Raw genomic sequence first — 25,378 nt, 5'->3', positions numbered from 1 at the left:
CTCTTGAACATTTGTCCACAGAGAGATCTCTAGGGAGACTCAGCTACAGCATGATTTGCAATGGCCAAACACTGAGAAACACTGATCAGTAGAAGAACAAGGAACAAGATGCAGTAAACTCATAACATGGAACACTGTATAGCAATTTTATTAGAACAAAATCTTGATCTAATTTAATAAAGATAGTCTCTAAAATACATATATGCACTATCTTCAACTTGAGAAATATGAATATGTATGTTAAATGTCATCACTAAACTGTAGTTACTAAACACATTTTAATTTAAGGTCATGTTCCTATATAGCCAAAGCCAAGCAGGTACATTTTCCAAGGCTATGGTCAGCACCACGGACAGTGTCCCAGGAGGTCAGCACCATGGCCAGTCCCAAAGATTCAGGTGCCTGAAGGTTTTCAAAAAGGTGCGGAATTTTTCAAAGAGATTGTACTAATTAAAGCTTTTACAAATGCTGGAGAGATGGTCCAACACTTAAGAGTACTGGCTGCTTGCAGAGGACCTGCACATGCTATATCACAGTTGTCTGTAACTCCAGGTTCAGGGAAGTTGAATTAAATTTGATAAAATATGACACTGTCAAACAGAAAGAAGACACTTTAGGTGATCCTTCCAGGAAACACTCTCACACTAAAATGACTGATTTACCTATAAAGCCTCACAGCCAGGACTCCACTCCATAACTCCTGAATCACCTTTCTCCAAAGCACACCTGAATCACCATTGACACTGATGAGCAGTTCCTACCTTTAGGACCACACCATCCACATCAGTCAGACCCCAGTCCATGCTTCACACAGCTGCCCCACCTGCCTTAGTCTGGATCAATCACTTGACTTACTGTTTGACCCATAAAGTCTCCTTGATTCACCTCTCTAAAGATCTGACTCTCAGGTGGGTGGTGGTGGCATACACCTTTAATGGCAGCACTTGAGGCAGAGGCAGGTGGATCTCTGTGAGTTGGAGGACAGCCTGGTCTACAAGGGCTGTCTCAAAAAAACCAAAAAGATCTGATTCCAGACAAGAAACCATTTCTGGTAGAAGGAAACTGTTTTGTAACATACTGTCAGCCATAAAATATATTTTTAACCCACCAAAGTTTACAATCTACTGTCTTAGTTACTGTTCTATTGCTGTGATAAGGCACCATGGCAAAGACAACCTATAAAAGAAAGCATTTTATTTGGGGGCTCACAGTTCCAAAAGGTTAGAGTCCATGACCATCATGGCAGGGGACATGGCAGCAGGCAGGCAGGCATGGTGCTGGAGCAGTAATAGAGCTTACGTCCTGGTCCATAAACACAAGGCAGAGAGAAAGGTAACTGGGAATGGCATGGGCTTTTAAAACCTCAAAGCTAGCCCCCAGTGACACACCTTCTCCAACAAGGCCACACCTCTTAATCCTTCTCAAACAGTTCACCAACTGAGGATCAAGAATTCAAATACATGAGCCTATGGGGGCCATTGACATCCAGACTACCACATATACCTTTTCAAACAGAAAACAATTATATTAAATTATATATTTAAATTATATAGTTATATATAACTTATATATAACTTCATATTACACTAATTAATCATAATATTAAATTATATAAGTTATTATATTAAGTTAAAGGGCTGGAGAGACAGGCAAATACCTGGGTTTAGTTCCTAGCATCCACACAGGGCAGCTCACAATTGCGTGGAACTCCAGTTCCAAGGGCATCCAATGCCCTTGGCCTCTGAAGGCACCATCATGCATGTAGGTGAACATATACTCACAAAGTCATCCAGACACACACATACACAAAAATTAAGTCTTTTTGAAGTTAAATTTAAAAACATTCTTGTGCTTCTATTTCAACAAATAAATGTAACAAAACTAGAAGCTGGTCCCACATTCAAACGTATCCTCATTATTTCACCAAGTACTTGCTTTCTCCCTGCTGAACAGGGAACCCTGGCTTCACGCGCTGACCTACTTCGCTTTGGTGCCAACTCCTCCGCTTTCCCAGCTCAGCGTGATGCTTCAGGTGAAGAGGTGATAGTTAAGGGAATCACTTATGTCAGTGTTTCCCAAAATGTTCCTGAGAAGAACCACTTAAAGGTGACACAGACACGTGAATCCCCCAAGAGCCTGTGAAACTGTTTTTAAAAAGAAACTTTCCAGGCAATCCTTTTAGGCTAGTCTGGAAAGCACTGACTATGCCTTCCTCTCCATCCAATTCTAAACGAAGCCCCTTCATTTCACCCCATTTTCCTCATCTCTCTTATTGATGCCACAATAACTAAAGGTAATCAAAATGCTTACCTTCCCTCCAACTCAGAAAACAAGGAAGCTGTCGTGTTTCTAGGCAAACACTCCCACTGGGATTCTCCCACAGTCCTTTGCTGTCACTCTGCTGAGAGAGATGACCAGTGTGCTACCACTTAACCAACTTCTCTCAAATGCTATCTTCTTTGATCCACTTTAAAGCTACTAAATCTGAGAATATCCTCAAAAGCGCTGGGCTGACAGATAACAGTGGCCCCATGATAGCAATGAGGACAATCATACCGCACACGGTCCCCAGTCACAGAACACCATGAAAACCGAATTACTTGAAAAGAGAGGTGAGTATACAGAGCTCCCACTGTGGGAAGAGGGGAGCAGAAAAGGAGGGTGGGAGGGATGACCACAGATAAAACCCAGGCAAAAACATCCCCCCAAAAGATAAATATAGCACCAAGTGACAGTAAAGCAAAGATTTGGAATTCAGCTAGGCATGGTGGTACATGATTTTAATCCCAGCATTCAGAAGGCAAAAACAAGAGGATCTCTGTGAGTTTGAGGCCAGCCTAGTCTACATAGAGAATTCCAGCCAGTGAGGGCTATATAGTGAGACCGTCTCAAGACAGACAGGGGACGTGGCAGTCTACAGCTCCAGATATAGAGAAATTACTTGAAAGTAAGACTAGAGGTAGCAACATCAATCTTTCTTCCTTTTTTAAAAAGTATTTTGGTTTTGAGCCTAGCCTTTAACAGCTGAACCATTTCCCCAGGCAATTGTTTCCTTATTTTAATTTTAATGTGCATATAGGTATTTTGCCTTTATGTATGCCCATGCATCAATGCATACAGGGCCCTTGGGAGCCAGAAGAGGGCATCAGATCCCCTGGGACTGGGATTACAGAGGGTTGTGAGCCTCTATTTGGGTACTGTGAACTAAACCTGGGTCCTCTGAAAGAGTAGCCTGTGCTCTTAACCACTGAGCCATCTTTCCAGCCCCAACATCAATTACTTGGAAGGATCAGATAAAGAAAGGCTGGTGCTTTGAGAAATGTGGCAGTGGAGAAAAAGGAGCAGTACAAGGGGCTGGAAAGATGGCCGAGAGGATTAGAGCACTGGCTGCTCTTCCAGAGGACCTGGGTTCAATACCCAGCAACCACATGGCAGCTCACCACTGTCTGTAACTCCAGCTCCAGAGGGTCTGACACTCTCACACAGACATACATTCAGGCAAGACACCAATGTATATAAAATAAAAATAAATACAATCTTTTTTTTAAAAAAGCAATTAGAAAATAAAATTAAGGATCATATGAAACCAACAGAGAAACAGACCATGTCAAGCAACCTTTCCCTTCCACCTCAAGTTATCCACAGTGAAGATTGCATTTCTCCAGAGTAACAGAAAAGAATGTTCCTAGACCAATAATATTAACCATAAACCACGAGAAAGATACTTGCTTGCAAAATCACTATAAAAAGAAAGCAACATATAATAAAACACCACATTTTAATTGTCTTCCCCCAAACATCCATGAAATAGAAAACAAAATAAAAACACACACACACACAAAACACACACACGTCATAATTTAAATCATCTATCCTTAGACAAATCTTTGGGGTTTTTTGTTATTTGTTTTTGCACGTGTATGTATGTGTGATGTCTGTATATGGTCTGAGCATAGTGTGTGTGTGTGTGTGGGGGCACGGGCATGCACATATATGTGAAAACCTACCTGCATAGATTTCCACCCTATATAATTGAGGCAGAGTCTTGTTATACCTGGAGCTTACTGATTCTGCCGGTCTAGCTAGCCAGCTCGCTCTACTGTCTCCTCTTCCCAAATGCTGGGATTATAAGCAGGCTACCACACCCATCCAACATTTATGTGGGTGCTGGGGATCTGAACTCCTGGTCCTCCTGTGTTCATGAGCACTAACCCATCTTTCCAACCTGTGAGTTTGTTTCTTCTTATTTGCTTTTTATGATCTGGGGATCCAATACAGGGCCACATACACATACTGCCAGGTGTACCAGTTAGTTGTTGTCAGCCTGACGTGAACTACAGTGATCTGGGAGGAGCGACCTCAGTGAGGAAGTGCCTCCATTAGATTGGCTGTAGGCAAATCTATGGGGCATTTTCTTGCCTAATGATTGATGTGGGAGGGTCCAGCCCACTCTGGGCAGTGCCACCACCAGGCAGGTAGTCCTGGATTGTATAAGAAACCAAGCTTAGAGAGCCATGGAGAGCAAGCCTGTAAGCAGTATTCCTTGGTGATCTCTGCTCTGGTTCCTGCCTCCAGGTTCCTGCCCTGCTTGACTTTCCGCCCTGGCTCCCGCCAAGGGTGGACTGTGATAGCAACGTGTAAGCCAAACAAACCCTTTCCTCCCCAAGTTGCTTTTGGTCATCTTTATTGCAGAAATAGAGGGCAAGTCACTACATGAGGCAGCACCCACTGAGCTCCACCAGCCTCCTCACAGCTAAGTCAGGAGACTAAAACTGAGAACAGAACTAAGTATGAGAAGGCAATGAAATCCCTCACGAGAGAATAAGTTCAAATGAATTGACTAAGGTTCTGTGAATGAAGACAGGAAAAGATTTTTTTTAAAAAAGATAAAAATGATCAGGGGCCAGGGAGACAGCTCAGCTGGTAAAGCGCCTGCCCTGTAAGCACGAGGGCCCGAGCTCGAGCTTGAGGAACCAGGTGGAGAGCTGATGAACTGAAAGATCGTAGGACACACTTTATTGAGAGGAGAGGAAGGGCTGGCTGCAGGCAGCACGCCTTTGCTCTGTTTACACAGCTGTCCCTGGTACTCTGATGGCGTGAATGGTTAAGGCCCAATAATCACCAACTATACAGATCTTAATAACGGTGAGAAAAATATGGAAACCCAGCTTTCGATAGCTAAAAAATACCACCTACCTTCTATTTCCTGCCCAATAGAAAGTCCAGCCCATTTTCGCTATAAAATAAATGAGAGGGAAAAAAAACAAGTTAAAATCAAGTCAATCAGAATCAGAGAAATAAAGAAAAGATGAATAGCCATGAATTTCAGGAAGACGCTGTAAAGCCCAGACACAGTGTGTTGTTACGTGCTGAACTGTAACCCCACACCCCAAATGCCAGCCTTTAGCCCCCAGGACCTGTGGGACCCACTATATTAGGGACTTTGCAGACTACATGAGGATAAGCCCTGAGCCAACATGACTAGGGACACGAGGAGAATGTCTGTGACGACAGAGGTAGAAACTGAAGTGGAGCCAGTCAGGGGCTGCCAACACCACCACCGGCTGGGCTCTGTCAGCCTTCCCGAGCCCTCAGAGGCAGCTTGCCTCTGTGATACCTTTTCAAGTTCCTAGCTTTCAGGACTACTAGAGAATCATATTTTTTCATTTTTATCTACTTTTGTTTTCTTTTTAACAATTTCTATACTGTTTAAAATTTCTATTATTTTAAGCTAACCAAATTGTGGTTCCTTTTTTAACAGATAATCCAAAAATGAATGTATATTAGACCTTATAGAAATTTTCGAAGCTCGACTTTTTTGTTTTGGGGATTTGGTTTTTATTGTTGTTGATGTTTGAGACAGGGTTCCTGCTGTGGATGTATATAAATAAAATGCTGATTGGCCAGTAGTCAGGCAGGAAGTATAGGCAGGACAAGGAGAGAAGAGAATTCTGGGAATAGGAAGGGCCTAAGCCTTCCAGGACCCTGCAATAATTCCTCTGTTCTGTATCATGAGTTTCCCTTCTCTAACAAATTCCTTTGCCCATTAAGCAGACTCGGTGGACTGCTAGCAATATCTTTACTCAATAACTTCCGGCTGAAAACTCACAGCTTGCCTACTCGTGTGACCCCAGTGGATTCTGGGGCAGGTGGTTAAAAAGGTGCTACACCATGAATATGTGCGGTGAGTGCTCCCCTTTCAACTTCTTTCCCACAGGTCACATTCCTTCCTCTGCCCCACATCCCCTAAAATTCCCTCCGTAAAACGCCACCTTCTATCTGGCCAAGATGACACTTAATGATGCTAGTTAAACTTGACTGTGGATTCCTCACACTCTGCCCACTGTTACACGCACCATCTTCCCAGCTCTAGAGAAGCCCAGAAAGTTAGGTAGTAATCTAAACAACTACTCTTTGCAGGCTAGGTCTGACACTACAGCATTATAAAACCTCTGTCGGGGGCTGGAGAGATTGTTCAGCAGCTAAGACCACTGTCTGCTCCTCCAGAGGACGGAGTTCAATTCCCAGCACCCACATGGAGGCTCACAACTGTCTGGAACTCCAGTTCCAGGGGATCCGATACCTTCATACCAATGCACATAAAATAAAGTTAAATAAATTCTTATAAAAGTTCTATTATTAGATGTCAATTTATTAAAAAGTGTTATTTTATGTTACCCTGGGATTCAGCATCAAAAGAACATCACACCTTTTCCAAGAGCTAACTGATATTATCTCAGACATGAACTTGAGACCCAGGACCCACATGATAGAGTGGCTCCTACCAGTTCTTGTTCTCTGACCTCCACTGTGGCACGTGTGCCCTCCCCCGAAACAAAATAAATAAACACTTTTTCAAAGAAGAATGTATCTTTAAACTCTTTATGTTACATCTAGGTGTTTTTCTTCAGTATGAGTCAATACAGTTACTTAGAATGAATGGACTCTGCTGCAACTTTCAGGCTATAAGAAAAACACATTGTCATTTGTTACCTGAGGCAAGCTGAATGCAATGCTTCCTGGAACCACTGATGGGTGAGTCCTCAGTGTAAATATGTATTTATGATTGGGAGACGTCCTCACGATCACATGCCTAAAAGACAAGAGCACAATCAGGACTCCAAATCAATAAGAACATGTCTTCTAGACGTGTTCTTCCCATACACAGGTAGAAACATGGCATCACATGAGCGTGCTGATAGAAAACCACAAACTTAGTTGCTAGAAATTATAACTCAAAATGTCTTCTAGACATAAAGACACCTTGGCCTATACAAATCCAGCTAAGCACATTCAGCTCAAAGCATCAACTTTGTGACGTTTCCACTTTACAGGGAACTGAAGCAGCAATTCAGAGTCCTTGTTAGTAAGTAAAAGAAAGATGAATTTCCTTTCCTGAGAGTAATTTCACATATCCCAATAAAATAAATGTAGGAGAACCAAAGGTAGATGAGCTAGGATATAGATGATACAGCTGTTAGTTTTTAAGGTTGTTTATTAAATCTTTCATCAGACTCTCAAAGCTTGAACATTTATGGTAGCAATATATAAAATTGCTATTAAAAATGAAAATTTCCTCAAATACATCAACTTTCATACAGATGTCAAAATTTCAAAGAACTCTGGACCAATTCATAAGTCATCAGACATTATCCACAACATACATATTACATAAATTCATCTCATGATAATCTTCTACCCCAGGAAACTAATGAGTCCCTTGAGATAGACTCTTCAAATTTTGTTATGGGCCAGCACTATCTTTTGTATATAAAGGATGGTGGGGATGGGGAACAGCTGCAGAAGAACCTACACATGCCAGGCACACACCATGCCATGTGTTACCACCCAACCCACTATCTTTCAACAAGTAGCTTTTTTACAATGTTATACTTTTCAATGTTATAGTTAGTATTTACATATACTGCTTAGCTGCTAAAAACACAAGCCCTTTATATCTACTATATTTTAAATGGAAAGTTTATGTGAAAGAATTCCATAAAACTCTCTCATTGGTCACTGACACTTCAGTCCATTTGTTGAAAATCTTATCTTTAGTTTGGCATCAGAGAATGTTTGATGATATCTCCCGCTCATGCTGTGGCTAATTCCATAAGACCCCAGAGAGAGCCTTTTGATGGAGATGGTACTGAACTTACCAAGAGCCTTTGGAAGATCAGTAGGAGATGTGAATCAGGATAAATTATAATAAAAATTCCTTTAAAGATTTGAGGGTTTTGTAAACCTTCAACTTTTACACCTCTTCCATTATCACAGTAACAATGATCACACTAGTGGAAATTATGGAGGACCTGCTAACACGCTGGGCACCAGTGCAAATGTTATAGTAGAGTAAGTTATTCCTACAACTCCCCCATTTTATAGATCAGGACACAGGAACACAAAGGTGGCAAATGCCTTATCTGTGGTCACCAGTTTGTGACTGTCAGAACAAGGACCAAACTTGAACAATGTGACTTCAGAGCAAGATGACTACCAACCACGCTATGTGATCCCTATACCAACTGTGTCTATGCTAAGAAAATCAGCTTCTAAAGAGGGTCTATGTAGTATGTATACTGTGTCAAGGCTTGACATAGTAATGACTGAAATATATAATTCTCATCTCCATTTTCCAACTCTGCAAGAGTAATAAAAAAAAGGTAATTTCCCAAAGTTTCCCTACACTGAGTCTTTGGAATTTTGTGTAACAAATCTTAGCAAGTTCAAAGAATCAAGTCATACGGCTACTCACTGGCCAGACTGGTAATCCTTCTCGTTCACAACCGCACAGTTACTTAAAGACAGTTCATCAGTAGGGCATCTCGCAGCTTGCATACTCTGTAAGATCAGAAACACAAGATTAAGTCATGTTTTCTAACCTGAAAGAACATGGCATGCCTCCTGCTCTTTACTCTCCATCACCATAAGCACTGCAGTAAGCATTCCTCTGTTCTGACTCCTGCCTTTCTTCCTCCTGGGTAGCAGCAAGCCCTTCATTTGGGAAGCTGCCCATCTCTCATTTCCTGTGGCTTGTGTGACTGCAGATACACACACACGCCTATCTTCTCTCCCCCATGGCACTAGAAGAAAGCACTCTTCCTTGACACACTACTACATGAAGACTTTCCACTTTAAATGACAACAGTGTCCTGGAGAAAGCATAGGCCACAGACAAGGTATACACACTTGGAAACAGACCTGACAACTGACTCAAAGACTATTGCGAAGAACCAATACATTCTTTTTTTGCTCAAGCTTATTTGAATTGATTTTCTATCTCTTTCATAGAAAAGAATCATGACTGGTAAAATGAAATAAAGTCAGGTAGTAAATTTGATAAAAGGTGTCATGAAAAGCATCTTTTTATAAGAGATCCCAAGTGGCTATGAATTGTATTTCCTATAGATGAAAGAAAATTATCTTCCAGCCTGAAGCAGGAAGATTACTGCAAATTTGAGGCTAGCCTGGACTACAAAGCAAGACCCTGTCTCGAAAGAGAAAACAAAACAAAAACAAAACCACAAAAAAAACCTTCCAAACATTTCTCAACAAAATAATTATAAGATGTACCCACAAAGAAAAACAGCAACCGATGGCCTTTTTAGTCAATACCTACTAGCCAAATATTCTTCTAAATAATGAATTTTGTTTTCCTAGAAGAGACACAAAGTCCTGAAGTGCAGAAAAACACTGCAGTTACTGCCTTATTCACAGGTTGGTCAGAACCAAAGAGGCGTGCAGGATGTCGTTGAGATCAATTTTATGTAAACAAGGTCTTTACAACATTGAGTCTTTCCTACACTCCACATGGACAGAGGAAGTAGCTATCAAAAGATTTCCTTTTTAAAAACTATTTTATAGTTTGTGTGACATAGGCCATGTGTTGTGGGTACCTAAGGGGGCCAGGACAGAGTGTCAGATCCCCTGTAGCTGGAGTCAGGGTCAGTTGTGAGCCACCCAGTGCGGATGCTGGGAACTAGTCTGGTCCTGTCAAGATCAGCAAGAGCTCACAGCTACCGAGCTATTGCTCCAGCCTGTCTTGTCTTTTCTTTCCTTTTTAAAGATCATACAGGGATTACTGGTAATTACAAAATACTTGAAAGAGCTTAAGGTGTTGGTGCACATCGGTAATGGCAGCTGTCTTGAGGCTAAGGCAGAAAGACCACAGCTTCCAGGCCAGCCTGGACATCACAATGAGTTCCAGGCAGCCTAAAGTACAGTGGGACCTCGTCTCAAAAACAAAACAAAACAAAAAGGGTTTCAAAACAGAAATGAGTTACGTAATTATTTTATTAAAAAAATGAGTGTTTCAAACATGATAACTATTTCTAAAGAGAGTACAGTAGCACATAACCAAAAAGATACTATATAGACAAAAACTTGCCCTGCACTTCCCCATAAAATAAAAATGTTTTCCAAAATGGAAAAAAAGACACTGTTCTAAAGCATATTGCATTTCAAAAGTGGATATCTGCAAATGGTGCTATTGCTAAGTGTACTATTGAAAAGAGCATCTTCAGAATGAATGTGAAGGCACTGGCTGCCAAAGCTTGGCAACCTGAGTTTGATCCCTCGGACCTGCACAGGAAGAAGAGAACGAACTCCTGAAATTATCCTCGACCTCCACGCCCATGAATACATCCAACCTAAAAACAAACTCCAAACTCATGTGTGTATGTTTTAAAGCCAGGAACAGAGCAGAGCAGAATAGCTTCTAAGACAATCATCCACCTGGCGGCTTTCAGGGGTTTTTCTGAACACATCTATTAGCACTATGAAAAGTGTAATGCATTTTGATTAATTTGCAGAAAAACAAGTAGACAGATGGAAATGTACAAGCCACATTTCAGGAAAACATTTCCATAAATGGTGATTAGCTTGATTTAAAAAAAAAAAAAAAACAACACAGACTATTATAATTTCAAAAGTGCAGCCAAATTCCCTTACTTTGATCTAGGCTTTGATTGCCGCTAAAATGGAGTGTCAAAATAAGCTAAATTTAGGAACAGGCCTTTGAACAGATGTATTGAAAAACATTTAAGCAAGATCTTAAAGAACAGCCAGATGGTGGTAACGCCCTTCTTCAATCCAGCCCTCAGAGGCAGAGGCAGGATCTCTGTGAGTTCGAGGCCAGTCTGGTCTACAAATCGAGTTCCAGGACAGCCAGAGCTGTTACACAGAGAAACTCTGTCTCAAAACAAAACAAAACAAACAAACAAACAAAAGATTTCAAAGAACAATGACTCACCATTTTATGGGTTACTAGTAAAGTAAAAATATGAGATTATACATTTGATCATTAGCTTGCTTATTCTTTTCTATATGTTTCACTATGTATATAAAATCTTAGTACATCATCAGTGAATACACAATATGGACATACTGGAGTTATATAAACACCTTTTATGTGTGGGATTCGTGATCAAATGTTTGGAAATCACTGATTTCCCATGACATGAACAGAGTGAAGGTTACAAGTTCACCTTCCAAATGAAACAGCCTTTTGCTTAAGGTCACACCTTGACCAGCCGGCCGTCAAAAACACATCAAGCTATTTAAAGTTTTCTATCTTCCCACAGTCTCTTCACCTTCAAGTTTCTTCCTTTTATGATATTCCCCTTAAACTTGCATCCCTTACTTGGCCAGTTCCTATATTCCCAGCAAAGGCAATACTTATTCCAGGAGACATCCTGGACATCTGCCCCTCCCATCTAAACTGATGAAAGGTAACTGGAAGCCCTGAATATGTCCTTATGGTCTTCCTGCATGCCAGAATCATACATATGGCAAGTCTTAAGAATATGTCTGTCCTTCCTGGTGACTGCTCCTGGGCCTGGCACACAGTGAGTGCTTTTGAAACATTATAAATTAATACAAACCTGTTTCAACTGCATTTTAAACCGCCCAAAGAACAAGCATACACAGCACAAGATCATTTAGGATATGATATAATCAGACTCAAATGACTTAACAGTTCAAAGTTACAGAGCTTGGGGCTAGGAAGATAGCTTGGGAGATGGGGACAGGAGATCCCCGGAGAAAACTGGTTAAAGCGTCTAGCCATATCTGGGAGCTGAGTTTGGCTGAGAGCTGCTACCTCAATGGATAAAGAGGAAGAGCAATTGAAGATGAATCTTGACATAATCCTTCTGCTTTACATGTACATGCAGAACACATGTGCACACAAACATACGCACCTACACACATGCAAAAACACGCATATACAAACATGCACCATACACAGATACAAACAAATGGAAAAACAGAAAACAATAAATAGAACAAAAATTACACAACTGATAAAGCCAACACAATACAAAGTTTACAAAATGTAACCTATTTAACTATCCATATCCTTTAATAAGGAGTGGGTGGGGATCTGCGGATAGCCTCTGGCTGGCCAATGGAAACAGATGCTTTGACTGAAGGGCCTCCCTATTAGAACCCAGAAGCATCTGTGTTTATGGTAAGCCACGCAGGGGATCTCCTTTTTAAACAAAGTGTAAGTCCCTATAAATAGTGGCGTTGTCTACTTACCATAGAAGTGCCAAGGGAAAATTCTACAATTTTTCTAACACTGGCTTTGCCTCTAGGGAACAATAATAAAAGCTAACCACTACAGACCTACAGCCTTTTAAACATGAAATCACAGTCAGTGATGAGTAGTTTTATTAACTTGAGCTGTTTGAGCTGCTGGAATACAAAACTGTTTAAGGATATAAATATGTCTTCATTGTAACAACTTAAATTCCCAAACATTACATTACCACTATAGACCGCTCACTATTTGAGAGCCTTTAATCCCAGCACTCGGGAGGCAGAGTCAGGCAGATCTCAGTGAGTTCGAGGCCAGCCTGGGCTACAAAGTGAGTTCCAGGAAAGGGGCAAAGCTACACAGAGAAACCCTGTCTCGAAAAACTTAAAGAAGAGAGAGAGAGAGAGAGAGAGAGAGAGAGAGAGAGAGAGAGAGAGAGAGAGAGAGAGGCAATGTCAACAAACCAAAGGGAACAGTGGTGCAAGTAATTATGCCATTGGTTATTCCAGAAGCTTTAAACTGCAGAGAATTTGCTTCTCTTCAAAAAAAAAAAAAAGAAAAAAAAGTGTGTGGAAGGAGGCACTTAAGCAAGATTTCTCTGGACAGTATTTAAGTTTGGGAATTTAAATAACACACTCTTGTGAAAAGGTTTCCTGAAGAAAATGGATTACTTGAGTGAACTTTTAAAACAAATAACAGTACAGCAAAATAAGCAGAGAAAAATACATATGAGGCAGCAAGTGGTAACACTCCCCTGTGATCTTAGCACAAGGGAGCTGGAGACAGGAAGATCAGGAGTTTAAGATAATCCTCAGCTATGTAGGGACTTAAAGTCCAGCCTGGGCTACACGAGACCCTATCCCGAAAGGAACTGGAAAGAAGAAGAGTGTGCTAGGAGACTAGAAAGGGTTCGTCACCAAACAGTCCCTCCTACCCTGACTACAACCCTTAAAAACACACCGCCTTTCCTCTGGCGCCTCAAGCCTTGGTTACATTTCTCTAGAGATGCGCATATTCCCACAGGAGAGAGGAGAGCAAAATATAGAAACTGGCCCCAGGGCCAGGCCAGATGACAAGCCCCACTCAATTGTTTCTCCTAGAGGATCATTTCTGAAGAACTAATGATTTAGAATTGCACTTGCACTATGTGTCTGTGTGTTTGAGGGGTGAGGGGTGGGGTGCTCACATCTGTAATGTAAGCATTGGGGTAGCTGAGGCAGGAAGAAGACGACCACAAGTTTCTCCCCAGACCGTTTCAACGTGAGACGGTCTCAGAGAAAGACAAAGAGAACCCTTCACTTTTCAACAAAGTGACCCCCAGACATACAACTGGTAACGTTAATGAAAACTTAGAATTCCATTTTGGAGTACCACTACCCACATTTCAAGTGCCACAAGTGCCTGATCACTAACACTGCAGACAGTTTCAAGGGATATGATTGGTCCAGAGCAACACAGAGATGTCATCATAAATGCCCACCTGCAGGGCTACAGAACCTCCAATGCTATAAACTCCTACCATACCTTCTGCTTTAAAAAAAAAAAAAGCGTGCTTGCTTTGGGGTTTTGTTTTGTTGTTGTTCTTGAGACAGCTTGTTCACATGCAGGCCATTTTCATGCAGACACCTCCCCACCCCCCAACCCCAGACATAAAGAAATGTAATTTGTTTTTTTAAAAATTCTGAAGATGTAGGGTACTAGAAATGATGGGATAGGGGGTGGGAAGTATGGTGTGCCAGTTATTTTCAAGTCTCTTGGAATATCCTTGGCATTCCCTAACTCAGACAAACACTCTGCACATGAGTGGAACCTATTGACATCTATCAAGTCCTCAAGATTCTTCTTTTTTTAAATTAAGGAATTTTTATTCCTTTTTACACACCAACCACAGATTCCCCCTCTCTTCCCTTCTCCTGGCCCTCCAGCCTTCCCCTTCCCCAACCCACCTCCCATCCCCTCCTCCAACAAGGTATGGCCTCCCATGGGTAGTCATCGGAGCCTGGTACATTCAGTAGAGGAAGGTCCAAGCCCCTCCCCCTGCATCAAGGCTGTGTAAGATGTCCCACCATAGGTAGTGGGCTCCAAAAAGCCAGCTCATGCATTGGAGATGGATCCTGATCCTACTGCCAGGGGGACCCTTAAGCAGATCAAGCTACACAACTGTCTCCCTTGTGCAGAGGGCCTAGTCCAGTCCCATGGAAACTCCACAGCTGTTGGTCTAAAGTTCACGAGTTCCCACTAGTTTGGTTTGGTTGTCTCTGTAGGTTTCCCCATCATGATCCTTGAGATTCTTTTATAAATTTAAATTCTAAAAAATTTTCAATTTGGTCTTTCTGGGAAACCCATGCCAGAAAACAGGAACATCAAAGGCTGACAACATCAAATACTGGCAACTGTATGAAGCAGTTTCATAAAGTTCATGTGGCCTAGCAAATGTAACCCCAGGTCTTTGGCCAAGAAACCTAAAAACTTATGTCCACACAGACACTAAACATAAAGGTTCATAGCATCTGTATTCACGATAGACAAAAATGGAAACATCACAAAAGTCCTCCAAAAGATGAGTGGGTAAACAACTATGTCATAGCCGTAAAACAAAATACTACTAGCAATTAGAGAGAAATTAATCATTGGTATATGTTTACTGTTCTAAAGGCAGTGGGACCTGGGAGAATGGAGCCAGTCAGTGAGATGGATTAAAGCCTCACGCAATAGCCAACTTTATTCCGAGCATCAGACAATTTACACTCCAAGGGTCAAAAAAATCACCTGAGTTACGTTCTCGTAAGTTCAAGCTGTATACAGTCACAAGGACAAGCTGTGCATACACATGTGTAAACATTTACTAAAATAACAGCAGCAAGCAACAATGAGTAATCTGAAGTAAACCCACCCCTATTCACAACACCTGGGAGGAGCATGAAAACACATTCCAAGAACAATTACATGTTTTGAAGAAACTGAGATCACAAGACTGTTTTCTTGGGATTTTTCTCACAAGCACTCAGAATTCTCCTCACACTACTTCATTCTTGGGTCGTGTTCTGACAGGTATATACACGGTGAACTTCAAAAATGTAATGTTGAGTAAAAGAAGCCATCTGTGGAAATGCAATCATATGGTGTTTGTGCTTTGTGTCTGGCCTATTCCTCTTAGTGCGATGTTTTCAAGGTTCAACCAGGTTGGAGCACATATCATCTATACTTCATTATTTTCTACAACTGAGCTACATCCCATCATATGGACAGACCACATTTGTTTATCATTTCATCTTCAATGAACATTCAGGTTGTTTCCATGCAGGAATTTTAAGAATAATGCTGCTCTGAACATCCAAGCAGAAGAGTTACGTGGAAAAATGGGGGTTTTGTTTGTTTGTTGAGACAGGGCCTTGATACACAGCCAACTGTGATCTCTACCTTGTGATTCTCCTGCCTCAGTTTTGGAGTGAAAAGATTACAGTGTGCACCTCCATGCCTGGCTCTACACCCAAGTTTACATATGAACATACGTCTTCAATTTTCTCCTATGTGCTAACCAGATATCTTGTTTACAAATGCATTCCCCCATTCTGGAGGTTATCTTCACTTTCTTAATCATCTCCTTTAACATATGAAAATTTCAAATAAAATCCTATTTTTCCTGATTGCTTATGTTTTTGTATCACATCTTAAAAAACCATCACAGGCCAGGCAGTGGTGGCACATGCCTTTAATCCCAGCACTCGGGAGGCAGAGGCAGGCGGATCTCAGTGAGTTCGAGGCAGCTTGGGCTACAGAGTGAGTTCCAGGAAAGGCATCAAAACTACACAGAGAAACCCTGTCTCAAAAAACAAAAAAAACAAAACCAAAAAAAAATTGCTTAATCCAAAAGCATGCATTTTTAAAATCTACCCTTCCTTGGAAGAATCACAGTTAGGTCTTTGAACTGTTCAACTTATTATTTCTGATGCTAATACAGGGAACTGTTGCCTTATTTCCACTTCTAGATCGTCCATTGCCATCGTATAGAAACGCAGCTGGCTTCTGGATATTGCTCTTCTCTGGTAAGGCTTTGCTGAACATAGTTACTCACTCTAATTCATTTTTTTTTTCAGATAGATACATTTTTTAGGACCGTCATCTATGGCTGGAGATGTAGCCCCAATGGATGAGCACATACCCAGCATGCACCGAGTCTCTAGGTTCACTCCCCAGTTCAACCCAAAACACCAACAAAGGAAAACCACCGTATAGTGGTGGTTACAGGTGCCTTTATTCCTTTCCTTCCCTTGCCCGTTGGCCCCACCTACAACTGGCAATGGTGGTGAACAGAAGGGGCCAAAGGAGACATCCTAGTCTCGGTCCTGATCTCCATGGGAAGCTTTTACCAACTTCACCATGAAGTATGAAGACGGCTGTGGAGTTTTTAGTTGGTCGAGTTTTGTTTTGTGAACCAAATTTTGACAGTGCCAACTCATAAGGTTGCTCCGAGAATCTAACAAGAAAAGATCTGTGAAGGTGTTTTCAAAACTGCAAGATGCCGGGTTCATTTCAGGATTGTATTCCACAACACAGTGTTCCTACTCCAAACAAAGTTTACTCCAAAAGTTGCTAAAGAAATCAAAACAGGCCGGGCGGTGGTGGCGCACGCCTTTAATCCCAGCACTCGGGAGGCAGAGCCAGGCGGATCTCTGTGAGTTCGAGGCCAGCCTGGGCTACAGAGTGAGTTCCAGGAAAGGCGCAAAGCTACACAGAGAAACCCTGTCTCGAAAAACCAAAAAAAAAAAAAAAAAAAAAAAAAAAAAAAAAAAAAAAAGAAATCAAAACAAATTGACCCCAATTCTTCAAAAACAAATGAAAATACAGAGATGCACCTAAAGACATCACAAAGTCTGAGGTCTAGTGAGTACCATTTCTTCAAAACAGCAAAATACATTGACAGGCCTCGTGACAGTTACCTTAATTGTTTTTTTATTTTTTTTTTTTTTTGGTTTTTCGAGACAGGGTTTCTCTGTGTAGCTTTGCACCTGTCCTGGAACTCACTTGGTAGCCCAGGCTGGCCTCGAACTCACAGAGATCCGCCTGGCTCTGCCTCCCGAGTGCTGGGATTAAAGGCGTGCGCCACCACCGCCCGGCCTTAATTGTTGTATTGCTCTGAAGCTCTGTAATTACACACACACACACTCACAACGTATTTTTAATACTTAGAGGTTTCTCACTTAACACAGCTTAATAACAAATATAAGCACAACATAATGGTAACGATTACATATTTTATAATTCAGAAATTACTTTTAAATGTCCAAGTGGCTGATTTTCATCAGTAAACAGGAATTACTAGCATACTTCTGTTCCTTAGATAGGATCTTTTGGGCAAGCTGGGAGGGAATACAGGGTTAGTACCTGAGTGTTCACATAGCATACCAAAAAAGAAAACAAACAAACAAACAAAAAACAGGGGGGGAAAAAAGAAAGGAAAGGGGGAAAGGTCGGCATCCAGCATGGCTCCCCCAGGGCCACATAGAAAAGCCCCCCTTTTCTCTAGTCTTCTGTCTCTACACTCTAGCACCTTCTCTGGATTCTGAGGCCACATACACTTAGGGCAGAACTGCATACAAATGGCCGGGAAGAGGGGCTGGCACACAGTGAGGGGCAGGAGGCCTGGCTGGTGTGAGGAAGGGGCAGCTGTTTTGCTGAGAGGGCAGTGCTTAGAAGATAGCGGCCCTGTGGGATGCTAGTAATATCGTCTTTCTTAAACTGGGTGTTGATTACCTTAGGTGTGTTTATTTTGGAAATGTGGAACCAATGCCAGGCGGTGGTGATGCACACCTTTAATCCCAGCACTCAGGAGGCAGAGAAAGTTAGATCTCTGTGAGTTCAAGGTCAGCCTAGTCTACAGAGTGAGCTCCAGGACAGACAGGGATACCCAGAGAAACCTTGTATTGAAAAAAATAAGAAAAAAAAATACAATGTCTGTGTTTCTGTGTGCATATTTTGGGACGTTACAGGTGTTTCCAAAGGGGCTGCACTGGTTTGTCTTCATTCCTTCCCACAGGATGTTAGGACTTCAGCTGCTCCACATCCGTGCACTTGGGATCTTGGTGCTTCATCTACTTCCTGGTGAGAGTGCAGCACTGCCTCCCCAAGCTTCAGTTCCTGTTTCTCTGATGATGAATGAGGTCAAGCACTTAGCAAATGTTACGGACACACTCTTTCTGCAATGCCTGTTTGAGCCTTCTGTCTGTTTTTCCACCGGCTCTCTGTTGTTTCTTTTTATGATTAGTTGGCAGGGGTTTGGTTTGGTTTGGTTTGGTGGTTTGTTCATTTGTTTTTGTATTTTGTATTCTAGGTACAAGTTCTACCAAATACATGTGCTTTAAGTGTGTTCTCACACTCTGCAGCCTGCCTGCCCTCTCTCATGTGGTGTATGCTATGGAAGGACTTTGGTCATCTCCCACCCACACACATTTATATACTGAGGTGCTAAAACCTAAAAGCTGCACAGGTACCCCAGTGGCTACTCTGGAGACAGGCTTCTAGCCTTCTAAGAAAAGACATCTCTCTCCCCACAATGTGGGCACACAGCCAGAAGGCTGTATCGAGTCCAGATAGAGAGCACTTACCAGCCTATCATGCTGGCACCCTGATTTTGAACTTCCAGCCCCCTGAACCAGAAGAAAATATGTTTCTGTAGTGGAAGTTTTCTCCAGTCCCACCCAGGCCCGCAGCCGCTCAGATCCAAATAAACACACAGAGGCTTATATTAATTACAGACTGTATGGCCTAATGGCTCAGGCTTCTTGCTAGCTAGATCTTACATCTTAAATTAACCCATTTCTATAAATCTATACCTTGCCACATATCTCGTGGCTCACGGCTTACCGGTATCTTTACACCTTGCTTCTCATGGCAGCGGCTGGCAGTGTCTCCTGACTCAGCCTTCCTGTTCCCAGAATTCTCTTCTGGCTACTGACCAATCAGCATCTTATTTATTAACCAATCAGAGCAACACATTCACAGCATACAGAGTGATATCCACAGCATGTTTCTGTTGTTTAAGCCACTCCATATGTAGGATTTTGTTATGTCAGTCTGAGCAAAGTACAACAATGCCTTCTGATAAGTAGTCTTCAATTTAATGGAGTCTGTTTTTACTCCTTTATAGCAACTTCTGGCTTCATTCTGTTTAAGAAATCTGCTGCTGGGTGGTGGTAGTGTATGCCTTTGTCTGCTGCTGGGTGGTGGTGGTACATGCCTTTGGGAAGCTGAGGTAGCCAGATCTCTGAGTTTGAGGCCAGCCTGGTTTACAGAGTAGTTCCACAATAGCCAGGGCTGTCTTCATTCTCTCTCTCTCTCTCTCTCTCTCTCTCTCTCTCTCTCTCTCTCTCTCTGAGAGAAAGCCTGCTGGTCTCTAGCTTTTCAGTCACTTTCTGGTCTCACTTCTAGTTTACTTACCCTGCTCAATAGAGAGAGCTCTGTACCTTGAGTATGCTGCTCAGTATTTACCCCTTATAAGACTGTTAATTTAAGCCTTCCAAATCAGAGTCATGCAGAAGGACTTTTTGTGCTGTCAGATCCAGCAGCCATTAGTCATATGTAGAGCTTGAAATGTGGCCAATTCAACTGACAAACTGGATATTTTTAATAAACCTACCACCCCATAATGGGGCTAAAAACCCATGCAAGCACTCTACCACCGAGCAACAGTACCTGGTCTTGTTTTAAATGTTTAGACAGAGTCTTAACTCACTCTGCAGTCCAGGTGGGCCTTAAAGTACAATTGCAACCTTCCTGCCTCAGCCTTCCAAGTAGCTAGGATTATAGGTCTACACTACCAGGCCTGGAGAGAAACTGGACTTTTAATTGGCTTTTATCAGTTTACATGACTGTTCTGTTTTGTTTCTTTATCAGTTACTAAGAAAGGCCTGAAACCCCACCATCACCATTTCTGTCGGAAGCAGCTGGATCAGAGGCAGCTCCACCCTGTGGCCACCTGGAGTAGCCAGGATGGAGTCTCTGAGGGACCACTGTTCAGGTAAAGCCAGGAGTCTTCCTTTGCAGCAGAAAACAACTTCGAGACAAGACAGTCTGAAGTGGAGCTGGAGTTGATTAGCACACACCTAAGCGTGGTCAGAGTGGTGGAGGAACTTCAGAAAAGGACTACACACCCCAGTACTGGCATGGCTTCTCAAGAGAAAGTGCTGGAGTTCTTTGTAACGGCCACGCGTGCATTTGGGGCATCTGAAACTACACCTCAAAGGGTTGCTAAGAGACCTTCTCACATTCTTTCTCTCTTCAGTGAGTGAAATCATGGGGTCGTTCCTAAGGAGCACTGAGGAGGACTGAAGCTGGTGAGGTAAAACCACAGATCGCAAAGGTTATAAAAGGAATTCAGACTCTTTTTAAAACTGTAAAGGAAGTTTATAGTCTTGTTTGGGAGATTCTTGGAAAATTTCAGGTTTATATGAGAGAAAGAAATAAGACCACACTTGAAAGTCATGCATGCTTAGGCCTTAAGCAAGGGTCCTGCAATTGTAGCATTATCTGTAATATCACTATACGAAAGGCTTTGCCTCTGTGTAGGCCTTCACTGAAAATTTTATTAATTGTGCTGGAATTCTTGACTCTCTGCTGGTAAGAGATGACAACAGATTCTGAGGTGAGGAGGCTCCCTTCCTGTCCTCTGCCCCCTTGGTTTTCCCTGTCCCCCTATCCTGCTCAGCTCCATCACTTTACACTTTGTAAATGGAGGCAATGATTAGGTTCACACACATTTAGAACGGTCTTCTCTTTATGGATAACTGAACTCAATGGTGCCTGACCTGACTCCTTTCTTCAGTTTTAAAGTTCACACTGTCTGATGTCTGTTGTGATCACTTTACCTCTTTTTTGTTTAGAAATTATCTCATCAGACTTTTTTTAAAAAATCTTTTTGCTTTCTACCTGTATCTATAGTGACTATCCTAAAAATGAAGGCTTGGAGCTAGGCATAGGGGGTGCATGCCTTTCATCCTAGCATTGGGAGGTAGTAGCAGGCCGATCTCTGTGAGTTCAAAGTTAGCCTATTCTACATAAGCAAGTTTGAGGCCAGTCAGGGTTATATAGTGAAATCCATCTTAGATAGATAGATAGATAGATAGATAGATAGATAGATAGATAGATAGATAGATAGATAGATAGATAGATGGATGGATATGGATGGATGGATGGATGGATGGATGGATGGATGGATGGATAGATAGACAGACAGACAAATGAATAAATAAAAGCAAATAGTTTCTGGGTTTGGGAGTTGTTACTAAAATGATACTCTTTTTCTGAATGAAGCATTTAGTTCTCTGTTTATTTGGTTTTGGGTGTGTGAGTGTTATTAGACACAGAGTCTTGCTACATAGCCTAGACTAGCCTCAAATTCCCAATCCTCCTGCCTCAGGCCCCAAGTGCTGGGATTACAGGAGTGTACCACCACACCTGCTGCTGCTTCTATTTATTTCTATCATTTTGATTCCTCTTAATTGCACTTTTCTGTTTATTTTTCACTTTCTTAAATGTTTAAAGTTCAATTTCCCATTATTATTGCTATTTTTATTATTTCAGTAGTTACCCTGGAAATATGAATATACATATCAAGTAGCTCTAACTCCTTCCTGAATACAACAAAATTCATAAACTACTTTGAGTCTAAGCCTACCCATACCCCACTGAGGTGCAACTGCCATCATACAGTTAGTTCCACAAAATTCCCACAAGACATCGCTGATTTATTTTGGGTACTATTATTGCCCTTGCTCTTATTTGGAAACAGGGTCTTGCTGTGTAGCCCAGCCTGGCCTCAGCTCACAGGAGGTCTTGCTGTGTAGCCCAGCCTGGCCTCAGCTCACAGGAGGTCTTGCTGTGTAGCCCAGCCTGGCCTCAGCTCACAGGAGCCCTTCTGCCCTGGCGATGAGGGGAAGAGCCTCCACATCCGGCTACTTCAGACTTTCTGAATTGGCAGACAGGTCAGTTCTCCAGGCATTCTCTCTTCAAACACAGCCTTTGCCTCCTCCTTCTCCCCAGGAGCCTGACTAGAGGAGACCTCCTTTCCCATCTTTCATGCTCTCCTCAACCCTTCTACTGCTTTCCACTTCCTTGGAACTGAATTCCAAATAATTTTTCAAATTTTTATTTTCTGGCCAGAAGTAGTTAGCCAATACGAAATTAACTCAATGGTATTTTCATGGACTTTTTGTCTAATTTTGTTTCGTTTAGGCTTTTTTTTTTATTAGTCTTTTGCTTGTATATTTTGGTTTCTGTTTTTGTGTTTTTGTGGGGGTTTTGTTTTGTATGTTTTTTGGGCTCTTTTTGTTTTTAAGAGAGTGTGAAGTTGGGTGTGTGGGAAGGTGGGAAGGATCTAGGAGGCGTTTGGAGAGGGAGGAAGTGTGATCAGAATATATTGTATGAAAAACATTTTTTTCAAGCTGGGTAGTGGTAGCGAATACCTTTACTTCCAGAACTAGGGAGGCAGAGGCAAGTGGATCTCTGTGTTCATGGCCAGCCTGGTCTACAGAGTGAGTTCCAGGATACCCAGGGCTATACAGAGAAACCTTGCCACTAAAAACCAAAAAAAATTTTTTTTTCAATAAAAAACAAATTTATTGCCTGGATGGTGCACTCCTTTAGACCCAGTACTTGGGAGGCAGAAGCAAGTAGATCTCTGTGAGTTCGAGGCCAGCCTGGTCTACAGAGCGAGTTCCAGGACTGGCTCCAAAGCTACACAGAGATACCTTGTCTAGTGAAAAAATTATTTTTCTAAATCTCTTCAAATCTATCATTTCATACTCTTCCTGTTCATTTTTTTTTCCTGGAGCTGAGGACCGAACCCAGGACTACTACTGAGCTAAATCCCCAACCCCTCTTGCTGTTCATTCTTAAAGTCTTATTTCTATAAGCATATTAAATGCATATATTTACTATGTGTCTGCTAATTTCAATATCTGAAGCCTTTGGAAATTCCAACTCCTTTTTTGTTTGTTTTTGTTATTTTTGAGACAGGGTCTCACTATGTAACCGTGGCTGGTTTGGAACTCCCTCTGTAGAGCAGACTGGGCTTGCACTCACAGAGATCTGCCTGCCTCTGCCTCGCAGTGCTGGGACTACAGGCGTGCACTTATTCACTTATTAAGGAAAGGTGTGTGCACCTCCGCTTGAGTGTGGAGATCAGAGGAGAATCGTGCAGGGCTCGTTCAGCTCTCTTCTCCCATCATGTGGGTCCCCGGGACCGAACTCAGATCGTCAGCCTTGGAGGCCGTCGCCCTCACCCACTGAACCACCTCCCCAGGTCTCTAACCCTCTTCTTTATTGCTTCTGCTGACTTTCATTTGCTGAGTCTTGTTTGTGTCATTTGTGACTCTGTGTCTCTATTTTTTTCAAAACTTCATTTTTAGGAATTTCCTGAGTCCTGGAGTTATGCTTGCTGCTGCTGGGACATCCGAGGCGTGTGGGGGCACTGCCACTACTGTGCCACTTTACACCTAATTATTGGCTTAAGGGTTTTCATACCAACCGGGCAGTGTGAAATCAGAACCCAAACTTCAAGGTGATCCAGTGAATAAAAATATTTAAGAGGTTTTTGTTTTTGTTTTTGTTGTTGTTTTTGCGACCCTACCCAGCACCAAAGTGAAACAGAAAATTTTCCTTTTCGATCCCTGGGTGGAACAAGTTTATTCCTAGCTGACATTTATTATGAGGTGTATCCCCTGGAGGGGCCATCTTTACTAGGGGGAGTCTACCAAAACCACCAATGTTTATCTCCTGTTCTCTGAGCTCTAGAGGCAAAAGTGGAAATAACCCCCTCAAGGCAAAAACGCTTGGCTGACATTTTCCACTTGCACATAGGTTTTGGTCTGATTATTCTTTAAGCTCTGGCCAGCTACCTCTCTGAATTCAATTATTTTTAAGACTTATTTTTATTTTTATTGTTATTTTTGTGTATGTGTGCACACACATGTCCAGGAGCCTGCAGAGGCCAGAAGACGACATGGGATTCCCTGGAACTGAGAGAAACAGGTGCTTGTGAGCCACTTGATATGGGTGCTGGCAACTAAACCAGGACCTCTGGAAGAGCAGCAAGTGCTCCAAACCTCTAAGCCATCTCTCCAGGCCTGAACTCAGTTTTTAAATTTTTTTTTTTTTTTTGAGACAGGGTTTCTCTGTGTAGTTTTGGAGCCTTTCCTGGAACTCACTGTGTAGACCAGGCTGGCCTCGAACTCACAGAGATCCACCTGCCTCTGCCTCCCGAGTGCTGGGATTAAAGGCATACGCCACCACTGCCCAGCAGTTTTTTAATATTTTATCTAGCATTCTAAAATTTTTATGTAGGAAGATCGATGAGAGGACCTAATTCACTATATCGTAAAAAAAAAAAATAGCACAACTTCTCCACTATTTGAAAAATTGGGTGCAGGCAGAGGTCCTAAAGAGGAGAAAGGACAACCTGAAACATGAACATCAAGGTTGAATAGATAGTTTAAAAAAATAGAAAACCTTCCACAATCCACAGGGACCCACTCTGGAGAAGGGAGATACAAAGTCAACAGTTCTCAGCCCCACCATGCCGCACAATCAGCTGGAGACTGCTGAAGGAGACTGCCGAGTTCCAGAATCAATCCATCTGTCAGCCTGGAGCAAGCCTGAGTTGTCCTAACAAGCTCTCAGGTGACGCTGCTCTGCAGAAACACTGTGACAGTCCTTGTATCAGGGATACAGGGATACAAAAACATCATGAGAAATGCAATGCTAAGGGCCTAGAGAGATGGCTCAGTGGCTAAGAGCATTGGCCATTCTTCCAGAGGACCTGAGTTTAATTCCCAGCACCCACCT

The 25,378-nt window shown here is 42.2% G+C and overlaps 1 protein-coding gene across 1 annotated transcript in view; it reads right to left on the bottom strand.

Moving 5' to 3' along the window:
• Positions 1–25,378, bottom strand: part of Nsf (N-ethylmaleimide sensitive factor, vesicle fusing ATPase) — a 144,809-nt gene that overhangs the window by 112,060 nt on the left and 7,371 nt on the right. Inside the window, exons 2-4 of the mRNA XM_052755675.1 lie at positions 8,756–8,841; positions 6,994–7,093; positions 5,197–5,236 (exon numbers count right to left, since the gene is read on the bottom strand). Coding sequence (XP_052611635.1) covers positions 5,197–5,236; positions 6,994–7,093; positions 8,756–8,841 — 226 coding nt within the window. The remainder of the gene's footprint in view (positions 1–5,196; positions 5,237–6,993; positions 7,094–8,755; positions 8,842–25,378) is intronic.

Source organism: Peromyscus californicus, unplaced genomic scaffold, assembly GCF_007827085.1.
Source record: "Peromyscus californicus insignis strain IS unplaced genomic scaffold, ASM782708v3 Scaffold_3__1_contigs__length_106647218, whole genome shotgun sequence".
In the NCBI taxonomy this organism is placed as follows: Eukaryota; Metazoa; Chordata; class Mammalia; order Rodentia; family Cricetidae; genus Peromyscus; species Peromyscus californicus.
This window is presented reverse-complemented; position numbering and strand designations above follow the sequence as displayed.